The sequence below is a fragment of the Manacus candei genome, unplaced genomic scaffold (genome assembly GCF_025592945.1).
Source record: "Manacus candei isolate 608988 ecotype Guabito, Panama unplaced genomic scaffold, ASM2559294v1 h1tg000014l, whole genome shotgun sequence".
Classification (NCBI taxonomy): Eukaryota; Metazoa; Chordata; class Aves; order Passeriformes; family Pipridae; genus Manacus; species Manacus candei.
Window position 1 is genome coordinate 52,456,231 of NW_026138062.1, and position 26,736 is coordinate 52,482,966.

At 43.9% G+C, this 26,736-nt stretch overlaps 1 protein-coding gene across 3 annotated transcripts; it reads right to left on the bottom strand.

The window, feature by feature from the left end:
- Nucleotides 1–1,186: 1,186 nt before the first annotated feature.
- Nucleotides 1,187–20,097, bottom strand: NRIP2 (nuclear receptor interacting protein 2). 3 transcript variants are annotated; one of them, XM_051780859.1, is made up of 7 exons: nucleotides 18,926–20,097; nucleotides 18,259–18,798; nucleotides 13,466–13,630; nucleotides 8,644–8,726; nucleotides 8,082–8,209; nucleotides 5,266–5,318; nucleotides 1,187–4,438 (listed from the first exon to the last, which is right to left on the bottom strand). In XM_051780859.1, the coding sequence occupies exons 2-7, from the start codon at nucleotides 18,487–18,489 to the stop codon at nucleotides 4,346–4,348; spliced, it is 753 nt and encodes a 250-aa protein (XP_051636819.1). In that variant the 5' UTR covers nucleotides 18,490–18,798; nucleotides 18,926–20,097; the 3' UTR covers nucleotides 1,187–4,345. The 3 variants fall into 3 exon arrangements, with proteins under 3 accessions (XP_051636819.1, XP_051636817.1, XP_051636818.1); XM_051780857.1 differs by having other exon boundaries at nucleotides 1,187–5,318; XM_051780858.1 differs by lacking the exon at nucleotides 18,926–20,097 and having other exon boundaries at nucleotides 1,187–5,318; nucleotides 18,259–18,890.
- Between the last annotated feature and the right edge of the window lie 6,639 nt (nucleotides 20,098–26,736).

Below are 26,736 nucleotides of genomic sequence, written 5' to 3' on the forward strand. Positions count from 1 at the left end.
AAGCAATAGAGATAACTGGGACTGGGAGTAGGGAACTGTATCTGTATAACAGGCTTACCAGAAGAAACTACATTTGAGACAATCTTCAGCCTTGCCAACCGACTCAAAAATTACTTACTGGGCTTCCTGTGCTGGAAGACTTTGAAAAATTACCATGTTTGTAGATGGAGTTGAGTTGGCTTCTTTGAGATGTTGTAAGTCCTATTTTCTAATCATATTTTTTAAAGCCAAGACTTCTTTCTTTCACAGTGGAAGCTGAGATTTCTGTGTAATGACACAAAAATGCTCATCTTTGGAGAAAACACCGTTTTGGGCTAGAATATATGTGTTCAAGTCAGTAACAGCACGTAATTTAATGCCAAGGAACTTTGGGCAATAGAAACCCACCAGAAGTTCTGTCAATGAGAAAAGCAGGTACTGACACTGTAGGATTAGACTGTGATTTAGGGAGTGAGTTGAAGTGAGGTGTCTGCTATATCATTATTACCTGCAGTTCCCAGTCGTATAAATGTGGTTTTCTGCAAGCTCTGCCTGCAGCAAGGCTTGCTCACAAAATATTCTGAGTTGGAAGGGACCTACAGGGATCATTGAGTCCAACTCTTAAGTGAATCTTAAGATCTAACCCACCACCTTGGCATTATTAGCACTGTGCTGTAACCAACTGAGCTAATCTCAGGGAGATGTGGATGTTCCAGGATAACTGTTAGCAACAGATTCCTCAGTGTCTGGGTGAAAGAGACCTTTACTGTGTGGGTCTGCATGCTCAGCTAACATGGACAGGAGGAAGGTGAAAAGCATGTCTTCTGCCCTGGAGCTGATTTCAAAGCTGAGAGAAGAACTCTCACATGCTAATTTGGTGCTTTCTTGGAAACATCCTCTCTGTCACTGAGAAGTGGCACAGTCTACATTTATACATCCAGTTGTTAACAACAAAGAGGAAAGGCTGGCAAAGTTGTGGCACAACATGCAAGTGTATTAACAACCAGGGTATAGGAAAGTGTTAAAAGGATTATGTAAAAGGAAAGAATTCCTTTTGGAAGAAGCAAAATTGTTGCTTAGTGTGAGGGGAAGGAAAGGAGGATGCAAAGAAGGATTTATGCAGAGAAGAGAGGGACAGGGAGGGCTGGGGATTTTCTAGTGCTGTAGCACATTAATTCACAGAGGAACCTGAGCACTTAGTGTTTTGAGAAATGAGGCATGTGAATCGCAGAAAGGCTTCAGAAGGACTGGAGAATGTTCTAAATGTGAGCAAAAGCAGTTATCCCAAGACAGACATGTAGGAACAGCGCCTAATGAATTCAGACAGCAGCTAGTGTGCAAGTATCTGCGGGGCTGTGACAGTAAGTAGTCAAAATAGAACTGTCAGCTCAAAGTCGTGCCAATTTTCTATAGAATCCCATCCAACACCCTTTAATCATTGGAAAGATTCCTGTTGGCTTCAGTTTAAAGACTCCTACTCACCTACACTCCCATCCTAGCCAGAGCCCAGCTCCAAAATGGGCATCCATCAGGCACAGCTCTCACAAGGAAGTGGCCAGGATTGAAAGCTATTGGTGACCTTCTCCTTCCTGTGCCAGCCACTTGTGAGCACCAGCAAAGCCCAGAAAAAACTGTCAGACATTTTGGAAGGCAACAGAGACCTCCCTGGGCATCAGCAAAGTCCAGCGATAGCCCTGTGGTGCTCCAGAGGGAAGCAGGACCCTGTGTGGGCCTCACAAAACCTGGCAGAAACCCCAGAACACTCTGGAAGGCAGCAGTGCCCCTTGCAGGACAAAGCAAAACCCAGCAAAAGCCCCAGGGCACTCTGGAGGGAAATGGGGCACTGACAAAAACCATCAGAGGTTAGGTGGTTGAGGTCACGTGTAGGTTTAGGGTTATGGTTAGAGTTGGGGTTAGGAATTAGGTTTAGTTATATGGTTTGGGATTTAGAGTTAGGTTTAAGCTTTAGAGTTTAGGTTTAGGGTTGGTTTTAGGGTTAATGGTTAGAGTTTAGGGTTGGGCATTATGGTTAGGTTTTGGGATTAGAGTTTATAGTTAGTGTCTTTACAATCATGTTTATGTTTTGGGTTTAGAGTTAGATGGTTAGAGTTGGGATTACAGGGTTAAATTTAGGGGGTTATGATTAGTGTCAAGTTTTACAGTTAGGGTGTAGTGGTTTGGTTTAGAGGTTAGGGTTAGCATTAAGTTTTAGGGTTAGAGTTTGATTTAGGGGTTAAGTTTAATGTTATGTTTAGCTTTATGGGTTAAATTTAGAGTCATTGTTGGGATTTAATGTTTGGGTTAGGGCTAGAGTGAGCTTTAGGGTTATGGTTTAGAGTTTGCCTTTTTTTTAATAAGAATTTTAATGGATATGGTATCTATCAGATAATTAACAGATTATTTGCCTTGTTCCACATGCCAGTTTTAGAGGGCAATGAGAGTTGGAAACTGGGTGAGTTGCTGCATGTAGGAACAGGTGTTTCATCTATCAGTAATAAGATTTTTTTCAGCAGTTGACCCAGGTACCACATAGATTCCAGCTGACACACAGGATGGTTTAGTACAAGTCTAAACTGTCATAAAGAGCCCTGGGTTTGAGAAGCCAGTTAGCCATGCAAGTGATACAAATCCAGGAAGAATTACTGGTACTTTGGAAGACAGACTCATCAAGTAGACATGTTTCCTGACTAAATGAGAGAACTGTTGGTGCCATTCAGGAGATTCATGGAAAGCAGTTCATGCAGAAATAATCAGATGCACAACTAGAAGAGTGGAAAAGAAGTCATGGAACAGATCAGAAGATCAGAAGATGCAAGATGTGATGACTAACAGTAGAAGTCTTATGCTCCATGTAGGAGGAGCAGATGCTAGTCATACCAACTAACACTGGTAAGTGAATCCCAAATCATATCAGTCAGGCTGTACTCTGCTGTGCTTAGCATGTGTTAAACTACAGCATACAGCATCTGACTTTGGAAAGAACTAACAGAATAAAAGCAAAAATGCATACACAACTTCTTTGAGAAACACAACACAAACAGTTTGATAAAAAAGGAAGAGAGTCAGCAGTATTTAATCCAGAAAGAGAGGCAAAATTGGGATATCATGACATTTTAAGGGTGGAAAAAGGTACATTTTGGAGAGTGTGGATAGTGAATCAGTAGTTATGAGGCATGGAACAAGGCCTGATCTAGTGCATCTTTCCTAGAGCTAGTAAAGAATAGACCATGGATTAATAATACAGCTACACTCTAGGATGGAAATTAAAAAAAAAAAACCCACAGTTATTAAGTGACTTAATAATCACCCTTGACATCTCAGATGAGTTCACAGTTCTCTGACCTGAGCGGGTACTGCAAGGAAGTCCAGTTCTTGTTTTGTGCAAGAGTACCAAAGTTGATGGGCTGTGTGATGCCAGGACTTGAGGCTGATGATGTATCTGTATTCAGTCACCGGGTTTCAAGTTGAAAGAAAGGAGGTGACAGAGCAGAAGACTTTGTGCTATAATTCACTGCAGCACTTAAAGTGAACAACAGGATCTCTGATGAAGCAGCAGAGGTAACAGAATGTAGCTCTAGCAGCTGGAGTACAGAGAGGAAAGGCCTGATCAAAAGAGCAGGGTCTGCAAGTCTGACTGCTATGTCAGAGAGATGATAAGCATTGCCATGCATATAACATAGCTTAGTGCCCAAGGATGCAGTGACAAAGCCCAAGCCCCTGTGTGTACTTTAGGCATCTACACTCAGCATTTTTGCAAAGGTTTCTCAGAACTGAGAACTCTAAAAATGTTCTTGCTGCGGGGTTTTCCCAAGAAAATACTTCTGTTCTGCTCTGAGCCAGAAAAAACTAACAAAATCCAGCTTGCCAGAGTACAGGCAAGGAGAACAGGGCCCCTCCCACAAAGAAACGGGATGGGTATCCACTCACATTGAGGCAAAGAGAAGGGAAACATTCATGGCAGTCTTCAGAGGTTTTTGGAGAAATGCCATCCTTTTGTCCACAAAGCAACTGGAGATTGTTCACAGAGACTCTTGTCTCATGAACAGAGGGCATTGTAGTCATTAAAGGGGTAGGGTAAATTTACTACAGAAACAGAAATTGGAGTGACTAGGGACAAATAGAAAAGCAAGAACAAAATGCCCACTCGGCACACTGGGACAAGCGAGAGGGTCCACTGAAAAGAGGGACATCTGAAGTTGAGGCACTCACAGTAACAACAGCTTCCAGCACCCACTTGCCTTTTTCTCACTCCCCAGTGAATGCCTCAGCCTAGAACTCAGCAAGGTTAGGGGCATGTGAGCCTCGCCCTCATCTCTCTTTCATGGCAGCAAGTCTCCTCAGCCCCAGACATGGGGAACACAGCTAGTCACTGAGCAGGCTCTTCAGAGGCATGTAGAAAAGGCAGCTCTTGACTCAGTGCTTTACATCTCAGGACTCCGTCCTCCAAGTCGATGCAACACTAAAGAAGGGGAGAGCCAGTTACTTGCTGGACATTTCAGATCACAAATCTCATGATGTCTATGACTGGAGAAAACCTGCAACACCACTTTGGTTTTAGAGAGACCTTAGTTTCCCTTTGTGTTCTCCATGCCTTCTCCTTGGTCCTGTTTCCTACAATGGATTCCTCTCCAAACCCTTCACAGGGCCATTCCCCTCCCTTCTTCCTATGATTCCCTCTGAACTGATGTCCTCACACCACTTAGCCATTCAGCCCAATGCTCTTCCTGTTTTATGAGTCTGAGATGTGGCTATAAATATGTGACAGGCAGGAGCCAGGTTGCTGCAGACATATTCTGAGCCACCCAGGAATCAGGCTCAGCAGAGCATTGACCCTGAGCCAAGCTGATAAAAGGAGAGGACGCTTTCCATTCATGGCCAGCTAGTGTTGGATACTGAATATGATTATACAGCTTCATTTGGCTTAAAGCAAAAGCAGAGCTTGTTCACATCTGCCTTCAGAAGGCGACACATATCTTATGACAGAGTTAGTGTATTGCCTTTTCTTGTCTCTTCTTCAGTTTCTTCTTCCTGTTTGCAACTTGTATGGTCAGGAATATAAAGAATGGGTGATGTTATAGTATCCTATTGGGAGTTTCCTTTCTTAAAACCCTTAAGAGGGAGCGGAAAGGAATCAGTGACTCAGCACATACTGCAGCCAGTCAGGCAGCTGTGTGACAAGTGTTGCCCTGAAAGACCTGGATTTAAGTATTTCAGATGCTTACAGCAATCAGATCTTGGAGAACTTCTTGAGAGGAACCCTCCAATTAGCAAGGAGTTGTTCCTTACCTTGAGAGACCACAGAGTCTGGAGACCAATGCAAAACTCCAGCATTTCATCATCTGAGAAGAGAGAAGACACCAATCAGGCTTAAAATTATACAATACTACCCATCTAAACAAAGAGTGTTTCTCCTGTAAGAGGATATGGAATACAAGAACATCTGATTCATAAACTTATGTGGTTATGGTCTCTTCAGTATAAAGTAGATAAAAAAAATAATGAGGAAAATGATGAGTTAAACACACAAACACTAACAAGCAGGTGGTAACAGTGACAATAATAAGTCAGCACTCTTCTGGCACTGACTGATAAGCCATTAGAGGAGCTATTTATGCACAGTCCTGAAGATGGTCAAAATTAACTTTGTTGCTGATAAGAGGAGGAAACCATGATTATCTTGACTATTATGAGATATTTGAGTGGGGGCATGGGATTGTTTGAAACTTAATATGAAATGTCAGAAGGGGCTTGTGGGATCTCATAAAACTTACTGTGGGTTGTGTAAGGGAAGGACCAAAGGCAGGGGATGGCAAGCAGCAGGGTGAATCAGGGAAGAACAATCATGGAAAAATGGAGAGGAGAGGGGATAAGGGTGCAGTCACATGCAATCAGGCAGTTGGTCAGTTCACTTGTCTGACCAAACCCTGCACCTAATGGCTGCAATTTATCTGATCTTATCAGATAATTTTATTAAGTAAATTTTTCTGTGTAACTTCTCTATCCTACATTTGACTGCTGCAAGTCTTCAGTGTCAGCAAGTGTAGAACATGCCATGGGTTAAATAGCTGTAGATGTCACTAACTTCAGGGACTGGCAAGGGAGGTGCCAGTAACTGAAGGGATTACAGGCCATAGGGCTCATAGGTGTGTGTCAGCAACTGGAGAAAAGGACGTAGCTCACAGGTGCCAGCAACCAGAGACACCAGTGTGCAAGAGAAGTCTGGGTGCCATAGAGTTTATACACCTGAGTGCCAGCAATGGAGGGATTACGATGTGTGCTGCAAGGTCTGAGTTCCAGTAACTGCGGATCACAGAGCTTGTAGGTCTTGGTGCCAACAGCTGGAGCGCTCAGCATGCAAGAGAGCTCTGGCTACCTGCTCTGACTGGGGTCACAAGGGCCTTGGGTTTATAAGTCAGCAATTGAAGAGGACAGAGCACGACCATGAGAGATCTAAATGCCACTAACTGGAAAGACTTGGGCGTGTTTATGTTTTCCTGATGAATTTGATCCTATGAGGTTGTGGCTTTGTACTCAGGGGTCTGGGTCAGTGGCTAGGTAGGGGGCCTATGGTCCCGACATGGATATAAAACAGACCTAGAAGCTGTGCTGTTATTTGAAGACTGTGAATATAAGTGTGCTTGTGAATCTGGAGAATGAGGATCTGTGAACTTCTGATGATGAACTTCAATCCTGGTCAGCTGGAGAGGAGGACGGGGGCTAGGCTATCTGTGCTGGTATTTATGTGCCTGCTGGTAAAGGCACTACTCTGCATGTGGTGATCTGTGTGGCTGGCCTTGTCTCTGTCCTTTCTCTATGTGCCTCTTTGGAATATACCTTCAGCCTTGCTACTATCTCAACCTGCCACTAAGAACATGCATTGGACTTGCTGGGAGTGACCTCCTGCATCTTAGAGTTGCCCATCTGGACTTGAGTGGCAGCTAAGGAGGAATTTCCAGGTCCTGGAGTCTGCAGGAATCAGGAGCCACCGGTAATATCATTAACACTTCCCATGTCTCCTGAATGCCAGCTTGCCCTGTAACAAGTGACTGTAATTTATAATTTGTTTATAATGACATAAGCAAGAGCACTGTGTGTACAGGGAGGTATAAGACACAAGGGTAGCAATTCTGCTCCTTCCAGGCAGACATCTCCACATCCCAGCAAAATGGATAGATGCTACTGGGCTAAATTCACCTGTGATAGTACTAATACAGATTCTCCATAAAGGACAAGAACTAGTACAGGAAAAAACAGAAGAGAAGAGTGAACTTGAGTGTATAAGAGGAGGAAGCTCTTTCTAGATGACTAGGAATGTGGAAAGAATGGGCATGAAAAGGGGGAGCAAGGAAGGTCTTGGAAGATGAATAGTACTCATCAAAGATGAGGAAACAGATAAAGGCAAGAGAGTAAAGCTGGAAGATTAATAGGGATAAAGAACAAGGGGGAAAAAAGACAACTAAGTTGTTTTCAGCATATTCACAGCTTGATGTGAATGTGGAACATGCAGCCTTTCTGCTGTTTGATGGGCGTGCCTCAGCACCTGCTGACTTGGCCTTGGGTACTATGGCTCCTTCCTTCAAAGGGTCCTGCTTCAGGACACTGAGGGAGACTCAGCACTCTGTGGTTACCAGGTTCTTTCAGGGTGCTCCCTGCAGCAGAAGCAGATGAGTACACAGAGAAACGCTCTGGGGAATAAGCTGTACCCTCTGTTGCCTTCTCTGATGACTCTCAGCCAGAGATACAAGTGCCTATTCAATAGAACATAGGGCACCAGAGGACTAACCAAGCCTTCTGCATAATTTTAAGAAATGTCCATTTTAGAATGTAAATGAGAATTTTCCACATCCTTTTTTAAGACCAAAAATCACATCATTTCTTCCCACTTTCCGTGTCTTCTCTCTTCTCTGTACCCTTCCTATGCCCTTTGCATTTGGTTAGATTGAACGTGTTCACGGCACAAAATGATGTTGGCCAGCAGTGGAAGCAACCACATCACCAACCTCCTACCATGTTACGCTCTTCTTAAAGGTCCTTCTAAATGCCCTTGACAGTGCAAGAGGGACAGAGGAAAAATAGGGGAGATGAGGGGCTGGCACTCTCACCTACAACCAGCGCCGAACACAACACTGTCTCGGGGCCAAATTGCAACTCCATATGTTCTACTCGGCCAACAACGCTGGGGATAGGAAGAGAGAGGTCTCCACAGTCCATGGCAGACACTTCTTCCAGCCTGTGGGACACAAGAAGTGTTATTGCCTCAAGTGGAGGAAGAGTAGGAAAAACAGGACTTCTCACTGACGGCAGTTCTTCTTGTTCTCGTTGGGAATAGGCCCACAAGAGGAGGAATCTCTTTCACACAGTATGTCTGGAGGCAGATTCAACAAGCAAAACCTCACCACTAGCCATCAGCTGGGCAGCTTTGCCTTGCACTACACACAGACAGAATGACACAGCTCTGCCTCCCAGTCTGGGGTCTTCACACAACTTTGCCAGTGCTCCTGATGCCTTGCCTTGTATCCCACCTTCTGCACCTTCTCCTAAACAGCTGTGTGCACATGCAAAGCTGCTGGTAATTATCATTGGGGCTGGGAATCAAGGGTGCCTAGGTTCTTGCCATAGGTTTTCTTTTAGTCATCTCTCCTCTTCTGCTGTGCAAAGACTTACCCCAGCTGGTTTAAACAGCTCTTGGAGATGAGGTTCGGTAGACACCCAGTGTTAACAGTCGCTTTCAATACCTGACCTTGGCACTAGAAAAAACAACAACAGATGATTACTGTGGGATCAAAATGGGCATAGTCACTCCTCTAACTTTCTGAGCAACACAGCCAAAGATGTGGTGTTTTAGGCAGTAGTCAGAAGGTAGGAGACTTATCCAAGACAATGGTGGTCTCCACAGTGCTCCGCAAACCTCTGTCAAAGATTTCTTTTTGAATTTGTCTTCTTTCATTTGTATTTGATTGCCCAGACATTTATCTGTTTTTAGGGACTTTACCTTAACAGTGTTCCTGCCAAGAGATGCATAATTAGTGAATTTGTTCAGAAAACCCCCATGGACTTTATTAGCAGAGCAATAGTTGATATGACAAAAGCTTCTAAAGGAATACAGGCATGTGCTACAGCCTTTGTCATTTCTCCATTTCTTCTGGTGTTGCAGGTAACAATTTTCAAGGGCTAGACATTTGTTTTCAGTTGAAGAGCTTCCAGAGGGAGAAGTCGGAAACAGAAGCAGCCAGCACATATATCCCTGAGATGAACTGACAAATTCAAATGATTCCTGAATGCAAGACACAACCTAATCAGAAGGTATTTATTTTGTGTAGGGCTTACATTATGTTCCTATATAGCTCTTCAAGGATATATGACATGATATTATAAGTACAATAGTAACAGCTGGTGTCATTTAGCAAAGGGAGAGACTGGATGCCTTGCACCCCAGTCACCTGTGCTTGATCTTACTGGAATAATCCCCAGTGCCTTGCTCACTTCATTTCTTCACCACTTTGCACTTGAAAGGGAAAAGGAAATGTGTTTTCCATATGTTTTCTGCCCCCTCTGCACAAAGGTCCTTAATGGCAGGCCAGAGGTGATGAAGTAACAGCAGATCTCACATATGTTAGAGGTTTGAAAAAATAGGGTTATCAAGGACATTGATAAGAATTATGTTCAGGGAAAAAAAAGGAGGAGCAGGACTTAGTAAAGGAATTGGAAAAGATGGGGTAACTGCCATCTACAAAATATGTTTTTCACCTGTCTCTAGTGCCTAATATCCATTCTTGATGGCCTAGTTCTTCAAGGCTCTGTCTTGCACCAACACCCACAAAAGGCCAGCCACAAAGCTTCCCTTTAGAGAGGCTCTTTTTTTTCCCCTACTATCATTTGTGTTTTTCCTGTGATTCCCTCTCTTCCATTCACTGTGGTGCTCTGTGCCATTAGTCACTCAGAAGCAGCAACAGACCTCCCACTGCTCCTCTACTCTTATGCTCATTCCTAACAAGGTTAAATGCTTGATCACCTTAAGCAGACCAGCATGGCTATGAGGTACTCAGTGCAGCATCAGTAGGGTCAAGGAAAATGTTTCAATTTCATGATTTCTTAACTAAATCTGTTTCTGACTATTAATCATAACAGAGAGTGAGCTACATTATTTCCAAGATTTCCAAGAGCTCCAGTATTTCCAAGATTCCATTTTCAGAAATGAACTATTTGTGAGCAGTTATAAAAAGAAAGAACAAAATATCTCTTGTGAGAAATACTGGAATGCTGCAAACAGACACAATATCACTAGGGTCCCTTTCAGCCCAAATAATTTTGTGGTTCTATAACAAAATGCCTCCCTTCTGATTTTAGAGCTCTGCAATGTCTGTGCTGTCTTGTCCTCACTGATGTATCAGCCCTGCCTACGAGGACTGTGGCCAGACTGAGCAGAGAGGTAAGATAAAGGCACAGAGTGCAGATGTGTGCTAAATGTCTGTCTCCTCATCCTCTCTACTGTGCTTCACAGAAGAGGCTTCCCTGTGCCTCCTCACTGCCAAAGTGGGTATACTGACCATGAGTCTCAGGTCACGTGTGCCACCACATTAGCCCAGGCTGCAACCTGCCAACACTGTCCAGCTGAAACAGCTCTTCCTCAGTAACAGACATGGATTCTACTGGGAAAGCATTAACCATCCCTCTGGCTCACAGAAGCCAACTGTTCATTGCCCAGCTGGAGAAAAAGCATTGTATCAGCTTCTCAGAAACAGGAAACCTGAAGCATGGATAGCAGTTACTAAGGAATCACTTTGGGAGCAGGCTGACCTGAGATGCATGAGCTGTTGTTGTTATAATAAGCCTAAACTCTATCACTAGCCAGATTCTTGAGTTTTGTTTCAGAGCAGGCTGGGAAAGTTGCAAGTTAGAAACTTGCTATCATATAACAGGACAGTGATTATTCTGTAGAAAATAACATTTAATCTCATTCAGTGTAAACAGCCCAGCACAGTTATCAGTTCCAGCAGCATCACAAAAGTTATCCACTTTCAAATTACACCACTAACTATTTGTCCAGAGAACTCACCAGGAGCCTGAGGAAAGTCCTCCATCCAGCATACCACAAATACAAAGCAGTTGAGGTAAGGACTACACAGGCAGCTGATGAGAACTCCAAGCCTTCCTGGCCTAAGAGGACTTTTCATCACATTACCCACTCTCATCTCTGTTCCAGAATTTTCAGTTTGCTACCAGTCACCATTAGTCTTTATCTAAATGTCAGTTATGGGGATTTCCAAGAAAGAGGGGAAGGAAAATCAGTAGGGATCACCACTTATAAAGAACTGTGTGTTCTGAAATAATGTAAGTTCCAAAGTCAAGAAGCTGCTTTAGCAAACAAAAGGTTGATTAACCCCAGATTGCTTTGGCATAGAGGAAAAGTGGACTGGGACAGCACTGGAATCTTTCATCATCTATTTCCAAGCCAACAAGAGACAAGCTCCACAAGAAAAAAATAACAGCTTGATTCTGTGATGCATCTCCGTCATGATAAACTTTCCATAGTGCTTTGCAAAAGTTGTCACAAAAAAGGACAATTCTGCTAAAATACCATGTGGGCAAGCCACCTAAGGAAATAGGAGGACTCTGCAGTACAACTCTTACAGACTGGCTCTGTCTCTGATCTCTGAGACTTAAAAAGGCCTTAGGCACAGGGCAACTATAACCTGTTAGAGTGAAAACACTTCTTGCCTGAATCTCCCTGTAGCACTGAAGTCTACAGATATTTGGACTTATTCCCCAGGCAAGTTCAGTTCCAAGTCAGTTAATGCATTTGTTAGCACTTAGAAATTTTCAGAGTATTTGTCTGTGTGTAAATGGCAGCTTTAAGCTGGTAGACTATCTTTTCTCAGGAGGTGCTGTCAGGGAAAAAAGATTTCACTGGGGTCATGTTCCATTTCTAATAAAAACTGGACCATAATCAAGCAGTTCTCCAAAAGGTACCAGCTCACCTTTCTGGTTAAAATGAACTGGCAGCCCGAGTCCTATTTCCTGCCACAGTTCTGTTACTGACAGGAGAGGGTTTTTGAAGTTCACAAATGAGAACATCAAAAGCAACAAGACTAAAAAGAAGGGGAGGAGAGCTTTCCTTCCTTCAGTGTAAGAAGATTAAGTGTGACAAACAGTGACTGGCTCTTAAGAAGGGCAGAAAAAGAGAGAAATGCCTGTGCAGAATTCAGGGAGTGTTAGACTTATTTCCTTGACTGTGATGTTCATTAACCCTCCTCTGTGAGGGAAAATAAAATGTGTGTGACAGCTGGGGTCCAGTCCATTAGAAACACAAACGGTCCACTAGTGGACCCTGCTACTGACTTAACTACTGCCCCTGGGATACAACACCTGTACGTGCTTGTCCTTGCTCAGTGTACGTGCCTGGCAAAAACCCCCACACTTTGTCACTGAATTTCCTCATACAGAACAATAGAGAGTGATTATTAAAGAAAAAGAAACAACTTCATTTGCTCAAAACCAGGCTCCAGGTATTTGGAAAAATTATATTAAAAAGCCATTTATCCTACTAGTCTGTTCCCAAGTAGGGTTATGTTAACCTAGCTACATTAAGGTCTAAAAGCCAGGGTAATCAATGCCTGACTGCAACAGTAAAGACTGCAAAACAAACTAGACGGTGCCTTTGCTTGCAGCCTTTCAGAAACTTGCTACCATGCTGTGTTCATATTGTAATTTATTGTGCCAACTGAATTTTAAAAGGTGTATGTGTTTTTCTTGGAAGTGTAGTCTTTACTCTCTAACAAGGGAAATGTTTTTAGGACAGGTAACTGAATTAAAAACAGCTAAAAACTTTAAAATGTATTTTGTATCCACCCTGTACCAGGTCTATATCTTGGTGAGTCTCATATCTGCATATTACTGAGCAGCTTCAACCATGCAGCCTTGTTTCACGGAGCACAGCTTTTGGATGTGCTTTCTGAAGTACAAGGGTCAGGATTAGTGTGCTCTGCTGTATAGGAAGGTATAAGAAGAAAAGGGAGCTAAAAGTAGTGCTTCCATCAAGAGATGCAGCAATGCTAATTCGGAGCACATTTAACCACTTTCTGAGGAGGTCCTCTGACACCCAAGGGAATCAGACCAGACTGGATCCAGCAAGTGTAAATCAACTAGGGTCACTTGTCTTTAAGTGATAAGGAGACATTCCTTGCTTCTGTATGTAGTTATGAAATACCTCCTATCATAGGAAAACTGGTCTTCAAAGGAAGGAGATGTGATTAAGGTAATTTATCCTCAAATATGGACAACTAGAATGCATGTAGCAGAAAGGCTTTCCTCTGGCTTTGGAAGACCTGAATACAGACTCTAGGAGAGGCCATGCATGAAATCTGCTCTCTCTGACTGCAGCTGGCATTGCAATTTATAACTCAGCATGGCCCTTAGGAGGGGGGCAGCTGGAGCTCTGACCTTTTGCCATCACTGTGAAATCAGCAGCACCGTGTTGTTGCCTTACCTGGCACTGTATTAGCAGGGGTGAAGTCTCTTTTCTCCTGTTCTCTCCCTTTTCCATCTTTTCATCTTGGTCTTTTGCCAGCGGAGATTGAACCCGTGCAGACTGAACCCGTAGCTTGTTCAGATTGCCTTCCAAGAGGCGCCGCTGGACCACACTGTGTGGCTGCTGTCTCCATCACAAAGAAAGAGAAATCCCAGCTAAGAATGGAGCTAAGGACAAGGACATTTGCTAGCTCAGGGAAGCAGGTTGCAAATGCCTAACCCAACTGATCATTCTGATGAAAGACAGGCTTATCCCAAAAAACTTTCTTTAAATCCCAAGATGTTTTCTGTAGCCACTAAAGTGATGTTAAAGTGTTGGGATGTCTGTGACAGGAAGATCTCTGGAATGCAGCTATTGGAGGAGAAAAAACATGCCTGATGCATGGTCTCCCCACACATATCTGTTCCTTCAGCTAAACATGCACTGGGCAGTCTCATACCTGTTCAGGTACTGCCATACACTACTGAGTGTGTGTGCTGACAACCAACCAGTCACATCCACACCTTCTAATGTGGGAGGGGACAGGGAATGCAGCATGTGTGTGATGTGTACGTGTGGGTAAGAAGGCAGGACTCTAGAAATTTTAGGTGCACAAGCAATTATTTGTAGTGAAGCAGAAAGCTTCCCCTGAAGAGGAAACTAAAACTAGCTTTTAATGTTCTTTGTAGTCTGTCTCTGCTCCCCCACATCAGATGCTCTAGCTTTTGTCCAGTATTGATCCAACACTGCTACTGAATCAACAGTGGGCAACACCAATGAAATAGGCCTGTTGGAGGAAGCTTTGTCCATTCTCCACGTACTTGGCCCCGTGGCCCTTCTCCAGGAGAGCAGCTGCTCAGAGCTGACCATGGCATTCTCAGTAACAACTGCCTAAGTGAAGAAAGGCAAAGAATCTAAAGGGGTTAATGTGCTACAGCATAAACTGCTGTTTTTATCTTTCTAAAAAAAAAATATTAAAAGATAAATTAAATCCTAGATTGTTCAGCAGCTTGATGTAGGATCTTGTCAATGTGCAGGCCAAACACATGAATTACACCAGACCTGCCAATGAGCTGGGTACCCACAGCATACATATGCTTCAGACCAGCTTCATGCTTGGTCAGAGGGCTGAGGCCAGGGAAGTGTGTAAATTGCCACTTGAAGTACCCTGACTGGTCATATTTGGCAAATGATTGGAGCAGGACAGATGTTACTGGCTTTTTGGTCACACTCAGCATTGCTCTTTGCAAGATGCCAAGTCCCTCATGCCTCTGTTTCCTTGTCACTCAAGGGGTGAGGGTCAGATCATTCACATGCTGCGTGGGAGGCACTGCAGTAGTTGAAAAAGTGAGGTAAAAATATCCCTCTGTTCCCAGTCTTTTCCCAGCCTACTGTGCCGGCCCACAGCACAGCTGGCTGTTGTACTTAACTCCCTAAGTACTCTGAGCACAGTGCCAGTTTGCCTGCCAGCTAACATCTGGGCCATGGGAAAAGGGCAGGGAATAAACAGCAGGTCTTCGAATTCCCATCCTCCCTCCTATCTCTCACAATCTGACATGCAAAGGACTTTTCCCTCTCCCTGCAACCTTTCCCACAGAAAGAGCAGGCCAATTGCAGCTGCCACCTCTGTCCCCATCTTGTCACTCAGGCTGGGAAGAGGCCAAGTGCTGATGGGGATTTGCTGGGATGTGGAGTCATCTGATCAAGATCAGACTCCTGGGGCCCTTCCTATCTTCTCTCTCACCAGTAAGATGGAGAATGGGAGACTGTTGTCTCTCTTGGGCTGGTCAGAAACAATTAGATTTAGAGGATGGTGAGGGAGGACCTGAGGGATGTTTTGGCCAGCAGCTGGAAAGGAGGCCCTCTCAGGGCACTTAAAAGGGTCAAAGCAGGTTGCCAGTGCAACTTAGGGAAGGTTCAGGCTCTCTAGTATGAAATCTCAAGGCCTTGCTATGATTAGTGACATTGTACGAGCTGGGGAACTTGATTTTTGGGAGGCAAGAAGCCTGATCTTCAGACCTTCTTGGTACTTTCAGAATATGTAGCTCATGTAGCTACTTATTTTATTTTGGCATTAGGAAAAAATAAATCATGCTTGTTGCTACAAAGCTGGAAATGTGAGATCTCCATAGAAATGTATAATTACTCATTGTCGGAGACATGATGGGCCCATCAAATCCCAGGCACTGCTGGATGCATTGCATAAGCTGAATGCACACCCAGAGTACAAGAGAGGAGTGGCAAAAAGTAACAGCCTGTGACTGCAAAAGAAAGCACATATTTAGTTTTAAATTACACGAGGCCTTACTCTAATTTTAGGACATCTGGGATGGCCACAGCTGGAGTCTCTGGTACTGTCAATGGAGACCTGTTTTGGGGAATCAATTAAACTCTCCTCCTAGTGTAAGTGCTATGGGACTCTGGGGTGTTTTGCTCTCTCTCCAAGATCAAACTCTCCAGCACTTCCTACTGCTGCTTTGTTTTCAGTACATTCCTTTTTTGTATTCCTGTCCTCCAGGAGGGATCCATATAAATTTAGGAAACATAGATGGGGTTTTCATAGGGCTGGAGAAATGCCAGGAGATATATGCCAAAAGCATATTTTGGACTCTAACTTGCAGTCCCCAAAGTATCACAGCAATGTCAGAGTATCCCATCAAGTTGCAGGAACTTCTGAATTACTCAGGCTTAATTCTCCTCTTGCTCCAAGGTAAAGCAGAAATGGAGGTACCACACGGGTCCCATGTATGCAGACTTTGCACAGGGGCCACAATTTATTTTGTGCCCTCTAATGCCAGAGCAAAACCTCCATGTCAGAAAAGATGTTATGCCTTATTCACTGCCCCCTAGCTCCATGGTAAAAATGTTTCAGCTATTCTGTCGTGGACCAAACATGAAGTATGCAGTGTTTTGCAGTGTTTTGCATGCTATCTACACACAGGGAATTCTCCTGCTTAGAATGGTTAATTCAACCAGGAGAGCTGCTCATGGCAAGTGATTTGGACAAGGACTGTCTTGCTCGAGCGAGCATTTGTGGCTTCAGGGTGCCAGTTGTCACTCTGGGGCACAGTGTGACAAGAGTCAATTCCAAAGCAAAGCAGGTAGACATGTTTCTCTCTGCCTTGGTGACTGGGGTCAACAAACACACACTAAAACACTCAGAAGTGGCTTCTTCCCGTACCCTGCCAAAAGCTGTCCAGGGACAGGCCCAGGGGTATGTCTGGCTATGCCCTCCTGAGGGGATGTTTGAGCTGCAATGCTGCAGGGCTTGTGCCTGCCTGCCTGTGCTGCCAGCCTGAGCGGAGCCCTCCGGGCTCCAGCATGGCCAGACCTCCTTCCCTGTGGGGAGGAGAGCCCTGTTCCTTGCTAAGACAGCGCTTTTGTGATTTCCCTCTCGTACTTCAGCAGTGACAGTGTGCAGGGCCGGAGGGACACTCAAGACCAGTCCCTGCTGACGTCCATGTGTGTGCAGCTGTGAAGGGCCGGCAGAACACAAGGCGACAGCTCAGGGTGACTTTGAAGAGCCACCCTTTACCCTGCTGAGCCACAGACTCTCAGCAGCTGCTGAGGCAGCTGTGGGGTGGGTGTGGGAGACAGGAGGGTGTGCCAGCATGAGAACATGGCACTGACCCCTCGTCTGCGCAGGGCAGAGCTGCTGCAGCTGAAGGGTTCAGCAAGGAGAATAGCTCCCACTCAGGCCCAGTGCCAGGGATCCTGCCCATCCCACACACACGTGCTCTTGTGTGCCTTGCTTCCAGCAGCCTTGCAGCCTGCCGCGGGAGCCAGGAAGTGATGGGAGATACACATACATGAGCATCTGTGGTGTTGCGATTGTCTGAGGATACAGAGGGAAGCACAGACTGCAAGGAGGGGCAAGATCTTTTATGACACCCACAGGCACAGATGGAATAAGTGATTGTGCCCTCATCACAACTAGACCTAGGCACTCTTTCAGGAAAATAGTTTAGACCCCTGCATCCTTGAGCAGCTAAACTCCACAGTGGAAAGTTAGACAGCAAAACTGCCAGAGCAAGGGGAGTATGTGCACAGTTGAGCCAGCAAGAGATCCCATGGGGAAACTGCTTCTAGCCTCGGGGAAGTCCCTCCAGCCCACAGACCGCCCAGGCTCCTGGAACAGATCTCCCTTCCCGATGCTTCCTGCTCCACATCTCCACAAGAAGATGCCCACAGGCCACACTCCAATGCCACCTCCCCAAAGGTGTCATCCACAAGTGCCAGGCACTGCATCTGCCTGTGTGCCTGGTTAGTGGTCCTGCCTCATGCTTGCCCCTCCACAAATCCAGAGAGTGAGGGGAGAGAAAATAATGCAGAAAGGTGACAAGGTCAAACATAAACCTCTCAGAGTTTTATGAACTGTGCTTCCCTCCCGACTGAGTCTGGAAAGCAGTCTGCGTTTGAGCTGGATCATGCAGGAATAGATGGGGGTTTTCAGATATGTCCCACATGGAAATATACATGTCACATGAACATATATAGGTACTGGTGAGTAGAAACTTGGATACTGGAGAGTCCTTCCAGTCCATATCTGCCTTCCTCTGTGAGGAGTTTGGTTCCTATGGGGATGTATAGAGAGTATAGATGCATATAAATGAGTGATTCACTCTTTTGCTTTACCCTGACCTGCTTCTAGATCATCCTGAAGGGAAGTTTCATCTTTGCCCATGATCCTTTCAGAAACCTGATAACAGTTCCCAACTGGGATGAAAGCTATTAGGAGGACTCCCTCCCAAATGGGGTCCCACTGGACTCACCAGATCCTTGGAAGTGCCAAGCCTTGTCAAGCCATCCAGGGGCAGCAGATCAGCAGAGTCCTTGTGCACAAACTGGGTGGCCTGTTTAAGGCGTCTCTTCTGTTGCAGAATAGCTTTGTTCCTCAGCTCCATCTCACACTCCTGTCGCTCCAGCTCAGGAGTACCCTCACTCTGCTTTTCCTCCTCGTCTCCTTGCCCCAGTGGCAGGTGGCAGCTCTTCTTCGTGCTCATGGTGAAGATTCAGACAGAACCGGTCCTTTTTGTTATGCTGGGGTGTTCCCTGAACTCGTCTCCTGGCGTTTGCCCTCTGGAGGCTGACTCAGTCTCTGATCTCCTTTCCCTTCCCCACAGCTCTCCTTCTCTTGCTTTCTCTGACTTTCTTCCTGCTCTTAGTTATAACTCACCCATCTCTGAAGTGTCTCCGTGCCGGTTTCTCTGTCTGTCCCCTCCAGTCCCCCGTGTCCCTCTGCTCCCAGCCTCTTCCTCTCCCTCACTTCTCCTGCCCTGACTGCAGCTCTCCCTCCTCCAGTCCGTGGGTCCCTGTCGTAACAGAAAAAGCCCCGCGTCAGAAACCGATTTCCATAAATCACAGCAGAGCCGGCGAGATGCTCTGGCTGGAAAAATCCAGCAGCAGAAGGGTGGCCCCGCTGTCGGGGGTTGGACTTACCTCCCCGGGCTGCGCGCACGCACCCGCGTGTGCCCGTGTGTGTATTCCTGTATTCCCTGTTCCTGGCACTCTGGGGACACACTAAATCTCCCAGCGGCAGCCTGTGCGATCCAGCAGCTCTGCCAGGGGGCTCTGACGCATCTCAGTGTATCTGCAAATACTGGCAGCAACACGGTTCAGCCTAGGAGATGATGCAGTACCGTGGTAAATGGGAGAGAGCATCCTCCTCAAGGCTCCTGGCAGGCATGCCCAGTCTCCTTTCTGCAGAGACTGTCATGCGTTTGGAACAGGCTGCACTGAAGGATTTGTCTGTGTAGCTTGAATGAAATGCTGAAGGTCTGGTCTCTGCTTCCAGCCAGGGCAATTGTATTGGACCCGACTCTGCTCTCATTTTCACCCCACTCCATCTAAAGCAATCCCCTCCAATGTTGCAGAAGCCTAAAATCATGGCCTTGTTGATACCAGGGCACTTGACTCCCTGTTTACACTAAGAGAGTGCTGACACTGCTGCAGTGTGGGATGTCTGGACCAGGGCAGACATCCCTCCTCTCAGGGGAGAAAGGACGTGGCAGAGCTCACTTTTTCAACGTTCTGCCTTAATACTATCCTGCTTGAAACAGTAAGTTTCAACTTGAACTGAAGCTGCTTTATTTTGATTTCTGTTCACTAGTTAATACACTGCCCTATTAAGCACTGATTCTGACATCAGAGGACAAAACCAAATTTTACTCAGCTGTGAAGCTGAGAACAGCACTACCTTTCCATGAAAGCCAGCAAGGGGTGAAACAGCTTTCATGTGCAACACAGAAGGACTAGAAGCAGCTATGAAAGTTACAGCAAAAGGAGACTTTCTATTGCTCCCTCCAATTTGTTTTCCAGTTTAGTAGTATGTAACATTCCAATATTACTGATACCAATTATTTCTATGTTCTAGATTCTATATAAAAAGATAATAGTGAGTTTACAGTATTAGGAAGTAAATCCAATACAAAGATCCAGATATAAGTCCAGTCAGCCCATTGTGAGACCTGACTGTGGTTGTAGAAACTACCAAAAGGTTGTCCTCAGTGCAAAGGAAACGATGGTTTTCTATGGTGCATCTTTTACTCCCTGCTAATCCTTACAGTGTTAGCACTTGTCTTAGGATCTTTGCTCCTCAAATGTGAGAAGGGAGGCTGGTCATTTAGAGTCATTCTAAAATTTGGAGAGGTTGGCCTTTTTGTTCCCAGTATGCTAACTGCTTTACACAAGGTATTACAATTTCCACAGCACCAAATTGCAGAACTAGATTTGGCAGGAATGGGAGTAGAAGTACATTCTAACTGCTTTACACTCCAAAGCCAAACTTCAATACCATAATGCAGGCAGAGTCCCACCAAGAGCTCAACAGAGGTGTTTACAACTGTCCTTATCTATCTGCAAATCAAATTAAGAAAATAGTTTAAATAAAGGATATTCCCAGGGAAACTGTGTTCCCACAGTCTTATTTTCTTGCCTCTAGGTTGTTATGATTCGTGCTTTACACACACTTTTGATCTCTTGTGGCCTTGCGGAGTATACTCTGAGTCGTCTTATCAAGTCCTTTTATTATCCCTGTAAACCAGTACTGAATCATGCACCTCTGCTCTCACACAGGGCCAGGAGGTGTTTCCCCTCCTGCTGACTGTGAATACCTCAGCAGGCCAGCCATGACAAAGCAGGTCTGCTTCTGCTTGTAGCAATGGCAGGGCCAATTTTCTCAAAGCCTCAGAACAAACCTCAAGACTGTAAAGTAGAATGGAACATTTTGGAGCCAGACCACCTACAGTCTCTGCTTTGAAACCTATGGGCAGAGCTACAGAGTTTCTGACAAGATCATCTCCCACCATAGATGTGCACGTGGGCATGAAGAGGAGGGAGCACTCCTAGTTCCCAGTCCCTGTACTTCCTTACAGCTAGTTTATTTTTCATAGCACTTTGGCAAAGTCCAATCAAAATCAGTTTGCCTTGCAGCAGTGCTGGAACCATTACTCGAGCACTTCTGCTTTAGGAACCAGTTAATCCTGGTCCCTAACTCACAAAATATTTCTCTCTTTTTACCTCAAAGAGGAGAAACCTTCAAATCTTATTTAAAGCTTTCTCCCCTCCTTCATGCCTTCTGCTTCTAACTGCATGTCACTTAATTCTTTATATCCTGTGATGTGTTAGTTCATAGACCTGGCAAAAAACCCTAGCATTTTTATGGAGGTGAATTCAGCTAAAACACTATCTTCTCCCTTCAGAGGCATGCTAGGTTCTAGGTCACTGTTTTTTTTCTATTCAGCTATTATTTTTTCCATCCTATTCTTCTTAAACAGAGCCCGTTTACTAAGTAGGTTAGGAACTCTCTGGTTGTTGGGTTTTTTTGCAGAATGGACACTTTTAAAGGTTTTCTACAGGAAAATCAGATCAGAGTGCAGCAAATTTTAAGGGTTTCTTTGTGCCGGTACTACCTTTCCCAGTCATCTTTTGTAGGCCCTGAAAAATAGTATATGACTCACCAAGGGCCTTTGTTAGATAAATAAAACTGATTTAGATGAAAATATTGATGCACAATCCCATACACACTGACAAATTATTTTCCTTTCTTGATCCAGTCACATACAATAATCATAACACATTCTACCTCACTATTCTGCACTCTTCATACAGAAATCCTTACAGGATGTGTAGCAGTGCTATTCAGACAATAGAAGAACCACTCTGCCTCCACAGAAGATAAATGCCCTTCTCCCTGCTCCCCAGCTTGGCCTTCCAGCTCAAAGCTGTTACAGGTCACTGAGAGCTCTGGGGCAAAAGGTTCCAGGTTCTAATCACAAAGCTACAGCACTCTATCTATATTTATGGGTGTTGGTTCCTGATCCTGACCACCTCCATGTCAGAAACAGTGAAGAATTCAGAAGTAGTGCATGTATTTCTAAGGAAAAACACTGAAAAGCAGCATTTCCCAGTAGCCAGTTTGCCAAGCCAAGAAACAAGAGAGGATCAATATTCCAGTCAGCTACTCCGTTGTTGGAAGAAATTCATGAAGAGTACCTGGAGTAGTGAAGGGGAGAAATGGAATCCTTTGCTGATGGAAGCAAATCACAGATTTGCTCACATGAGACCAATGTTTTACTGAGTACCCTAGCTGTTTGAGGAGCTGCTCTGTTGAGGGCTTTCACTGGTTTGACTTAAATTTCACAAGCTGAGGTTCTTTCACCAGATTTTCCTTGTATCTCACTTCTAGGAAGCTTTACCTTTTCACAATTTTTTACCTTTTTTTAATGACTAGGTTAAATCATTCCTCCTTAAAATATTCTCCTGCAACTTTTGCAACTTCGAATGGTTGTTTCTTTCTTAGATATTTCTCTTCAGCTTTGAATTTTTCTCTTTCAATAGTTTGAAAACTATTATTTTGTCCTCCTGAGAGCTGACACAGTGGAGGTGTGAGGGTGGATTGTAGATAAAGAGCTTTACATTTCTTTTGTGACAAGTTGGGCTGTTAAAGAGCTCAACAATAGCGCCCACATAATGCAACCAGCCCAAAGGTTGTTTCTACATTACACCAGTTTCCAATGTACTGTCTCAGTTTGGCAGTGCAAGCTTCAAGTGGGTGTAAAAATGGCCCTGGGTGTAGCAACTATGTCAAGACCAGGATACTCCTTGTGGTGCCCAGTGCAGAATCACAATGAGGTGACTTTCTGCTCATTCTCTTTCACTGCCACAGCCTGTGCGCGGTCTGTGGATGCACAGATGGTGCAGAGGAGTGATGAGAGGACAAATCTTACTCAGGCAAATCATACATGCTTCTCTCTCCCCTTCTGTCTTTGAAAAAAAAAGCTTCCTCTGCTTTGAATTCCCTCCACTTTTATTATTTGTATAATAAAATATCTTCATACTCTAGAAATAATAAGTAATAAATTACAGTATTTGTATCTGTGAATATGTCTGGCAAGTTTCCTTGAGATAAATGTCATCTCAGATGTACATAACATTTAGCTTGGCTGCTGGATAGTGAAGTGTGTCCTGCCAGTAAGGTCAGTCAGAAAGTAAAATAGTTTCCTTAATTAGGTAATTTACAGTCAATGTGTAGTCATCTGCCATATGGGCTAGAGTTATGGTTACACCATAGCAAACTTAGAACAACATTGTCCAATATGAAATCCCTCTGCTATACAAATATTGCTTGCAATGATTTGTGTCCTGTCTGTATTGATTTCCTTGCTTGAGCTAAACTGCATTGAAAAGGGGCCTTTTCCGTTTGGTTAGAATAGTTAGTATCGCCACAGAACAGTTGCTGATCATGCAGCAGCCAGTACAAAATTCCATTACACAGCTTCATGAATCACACTAGAAAACTTTGGCTTTGTTTTCACAAGGGGAAGGAATATCCACTTCCGAGTGCTAATGCACATAGCAATGGCAACTGTCTTCCTCATGCTAGAGCTTCTCTGTGCTCATGAAGAGGCTTAAAGCAGAGAATAATTTCTGCTAGGAATATGCTTACTAATAAAAATATGCAGGAGTCTGAGATGAAGGATAGTTGTGTATTTAAGGCCAATAGCACAGTACTTGGAAGCATGCAGCCTCAAAGATGTCTCCTGTATGTCTCTCTAGGTGGTTGTTTTCTTCACTGTCCTTTCACTTTCTATCTGTAGGTACAACAGCATTTCCATTACCTGCTTAGCTTGAGGCTAAGAATGAACTTGCCGTTAATACAGACAATTTAAGTCTCTACATAATGCCATAAAAATAATAATGACGATTTTGCACCGTTAAATCTCCTTTCAGAGGGTGTCCTCAAAGCTGAATACTCAAACAGTAAAACTCAGCACAATTAGAGTTGCCTTGAAAAGCTTAATCTCGTATGTATATGTATGGGCCTATTACTAAAGTCTTGGCAAGGTGCTTTCAGTGGCTGTCTATGGGATTCTGTCAAAACCTCCTGTTTTTTTAACGATAAACAACAACAGAAAAAAAGAATTCAACCACCTATACACTCTTTGCCTGTGCCCAGCTAGCTGCAGAATCAGAGCAGATCTCATCTTGCTCAAAATGAAGCCCAGATGTAGTCCTTGGAAGGTAGGAGTCTCTGTTGGCTGTCTTTGACTCCAGTCTCATTTCCTTTGGGGACAGGTTTTACTTTTAGAGTCCACCATCAGACACTGCAGAAAACTTTCCTATCAGCACTTGCCAGGTGTGCTGCAGTGTTTTCTGTCGTGTTTGTTTGTAAATGGCTTGTTCTGTATCTTAAAGCATTTGAGATCAGTCAAATTCTTGATCAGTCAGCAGTATAACTTGCTGAAAATAACTATAATCACTTAACCAGGTGTATTTGTCACTATACACCGTTGAAGTCATGTATATTTATGTGTGTAGTATGTCTCTGGTTGATGCAATATGACTGAGCAGTTCTACTGTAGCAGGGCCACTCAAACACACTCAGTTCTAGGTGAAGTCAGCCACTCTGATGGTGTTGCAGCCCACCTCTTTTTCTCTTGTTCAGGCAGACTCTCATTTAGAGATGCAGTAATTCAAGCTTCAGTGCTTGCTGACCAAATCTTTAGTCATGCTGCAGTTGTAGGTGGTTCTTCAGGAGCAATACCTCAGTCCTGCTTAGTGAATCGTCACCTTTTCCACATCGTGTTTTCTCCTTGCTTCTCCTTCCTTTGTAAACCAGTCAAACCCAAGACCTGAAATAAGTATTTCACATCTCTCATGCTTTGCTCTGGTAGCTGATCATTTTGCCCCAGCCTTAAACATGAGGACTGTGGAATCGATGACTATGATGGTCCTTGTCGAACCTTCTTCTCTTCTTTGTTTTCTCAAATAGCCTCAAGTTGAGCCAGGGCTGGTTTAAAATGGATATTCAGAAAAATTTCTTCACTGAAAGGGTTATCAAGCACTGGAAAAAGACTTCCTTGAGAAGTGGTTGAGTCACCATCCATGGAGGTATTTAAAGAATATGTAGATTGTAGAAACTTAGGTTTAATGGTGGGCTTGGCAGTGTCAGGTTAATGGTTGGGCTTGATGATCTTAAATGTGTTTTCCAACCTAGATGATTCTATGACTCTGTGATTCTTTGTCTTCTGAACACTGTCTCCATTTGACTCTTTGAGACACCATCTTCTCATCAAGCTCTTCCTTTGCATCATCCACTCCCTGAAGCCCAGTACAAGTCCCTAGGACACAAGCACTCGTGTTGCCATTCTCAGCTGCTGACAGTCGTGAAGAGCAGGTTCAGAAAGAAATCCCCATACACTTCAGTAGGTCTGTGCTGGAGCACACTCTGTACTGAATAAATCTCTTCTCAGATTTTAGTTGCCAGCTATGACTGGGCTAAAGATGTGAAATAATTTTTTTAAAGAATGCTCATAACAGTCAAAAACCAGAACATTTTCATTCAGCTCATAAAAAGGGAAACATCAAAGTCAAGAAGGACACCCTGACAAAATCCTTCAAAAGCAGAGAGGCCTTAGGTCTTTTCAAGAAAAGATTTGCTTAAAAGGATTTTTTTAAACTGAGCAAAACATTCTTCTGCTCTCATTTATAGAAGGAATTGGACTGCTTGAACTGCCTTCCCTGTGTTTCTTGCCCCTTCTCTCCCCAGTAGAATAACTCTACCTTGAGGCTAAATTCAGTATGGATATTTTATTTACTGCTCTGACAATTCAGGATTTTATGATGGAATCCCCAGCATTTCTAGTACAGTACTTCTAGTACAGAAGGTGTTTTGTGTACACAGTGCACCTGCAGTGACAGGAAGACAGAGGGATGTGTTATCACGTCAAGGATTTGATGAGTAACAGTGATGCTTTAACAATGTAATTTTATTTTAGAGTATAAATACTGGTTTCCTAGCCTTTAGGATGCATTTGTATATGCACCAGCTGTTTGTTACATTCTTGATGGCTAGGCCTTGACATGATTTGAATGACAACTGAGATTATCTCATGATCTCCTGACTCCAAGATTTTAATAAAAACAGCAAACAAATAAAAACTGAGATTCAGTCATGGGAAACAGCAAAATAGCTCTTATCACTGTGGCATGCCAGTCCCATGGGTATGCTTGCAGAGTGCAGACTGTCAAGAACTAATTAGCGACAGATCAGAGCTCCTCAGGTCAGACCATTCTGTGTCATTGACATCATTACTTGCAAAAACTTGGAAAACCATATTGATCCTGAAGGCATCTTCAGTGATCCCACATGTTCCAAGCAATGTGTTTTATGATTTCAGTTCTGCTGCATTCCTGACCTTTCTTCCCCTCCTGGAGGGTTTGGATTAGATGCTAAATATATCAAACACTGTTAATTGTCTGAAACTTTAAGACTACCATGAGAGCAGGCTAAACTTTAGCTGCTCCAAACAGAAACTTTTCTAAAGCAAACCTTAAAGTGGAAAATGCATGTTGATAACTCAGGGCAGATCAGACCACAAGACTCAGATAAACACTCCTAAATCAAGTGTTTCAGGGTTTTGCAATATACATGCATTATCCAGAACAGAAATTGCAGATGGAATATGGTTCCACAATCCAAAATAACTTTGTGCATAGAAAAAATGTAATCTCAGAATTCAGAATACAAAAAAAAAAAGATGTAAGTAATCTAAATGTGTTACTTCATGGGCAAAGCATAGAGTTGAGATGGAATGTTCTGGCCTGTTGTGTATTTTCCAAAACATTGTCTTTATTAAAATTTACACAAAAATGCATCAAATGTGAAAAAACACAGTACACCAAGAAAAGGTAACATACTGGTAGTGAAAACCAGTATTCTATAGAAAACACCAGCAATATTAAGAGAT

Coding starts and splice junctions, on each gene's coding strand:
- NRIP2 (XM_051780857.1), bottom strand. CDS start 18,489: ATGAGCACGAAGAAGAGCTGCCACCTGCCACTGGGGCAAGGAGACGAG. Junction 13,631..18,258: donor TTGGCACTTCCAAGGATCTG/GTGAGTCCAGTG, acceptor TGATGGAGACAG/CAGCCACACAGTGTGGTCCA. Junction 8,210..8,643: donor AGCTGTTTAAACCAGCTGGG/GTAAGTCTTTGC, acceptor TGTGTCCCACAG/GCTGGAAGAAGTGTCTGCCA.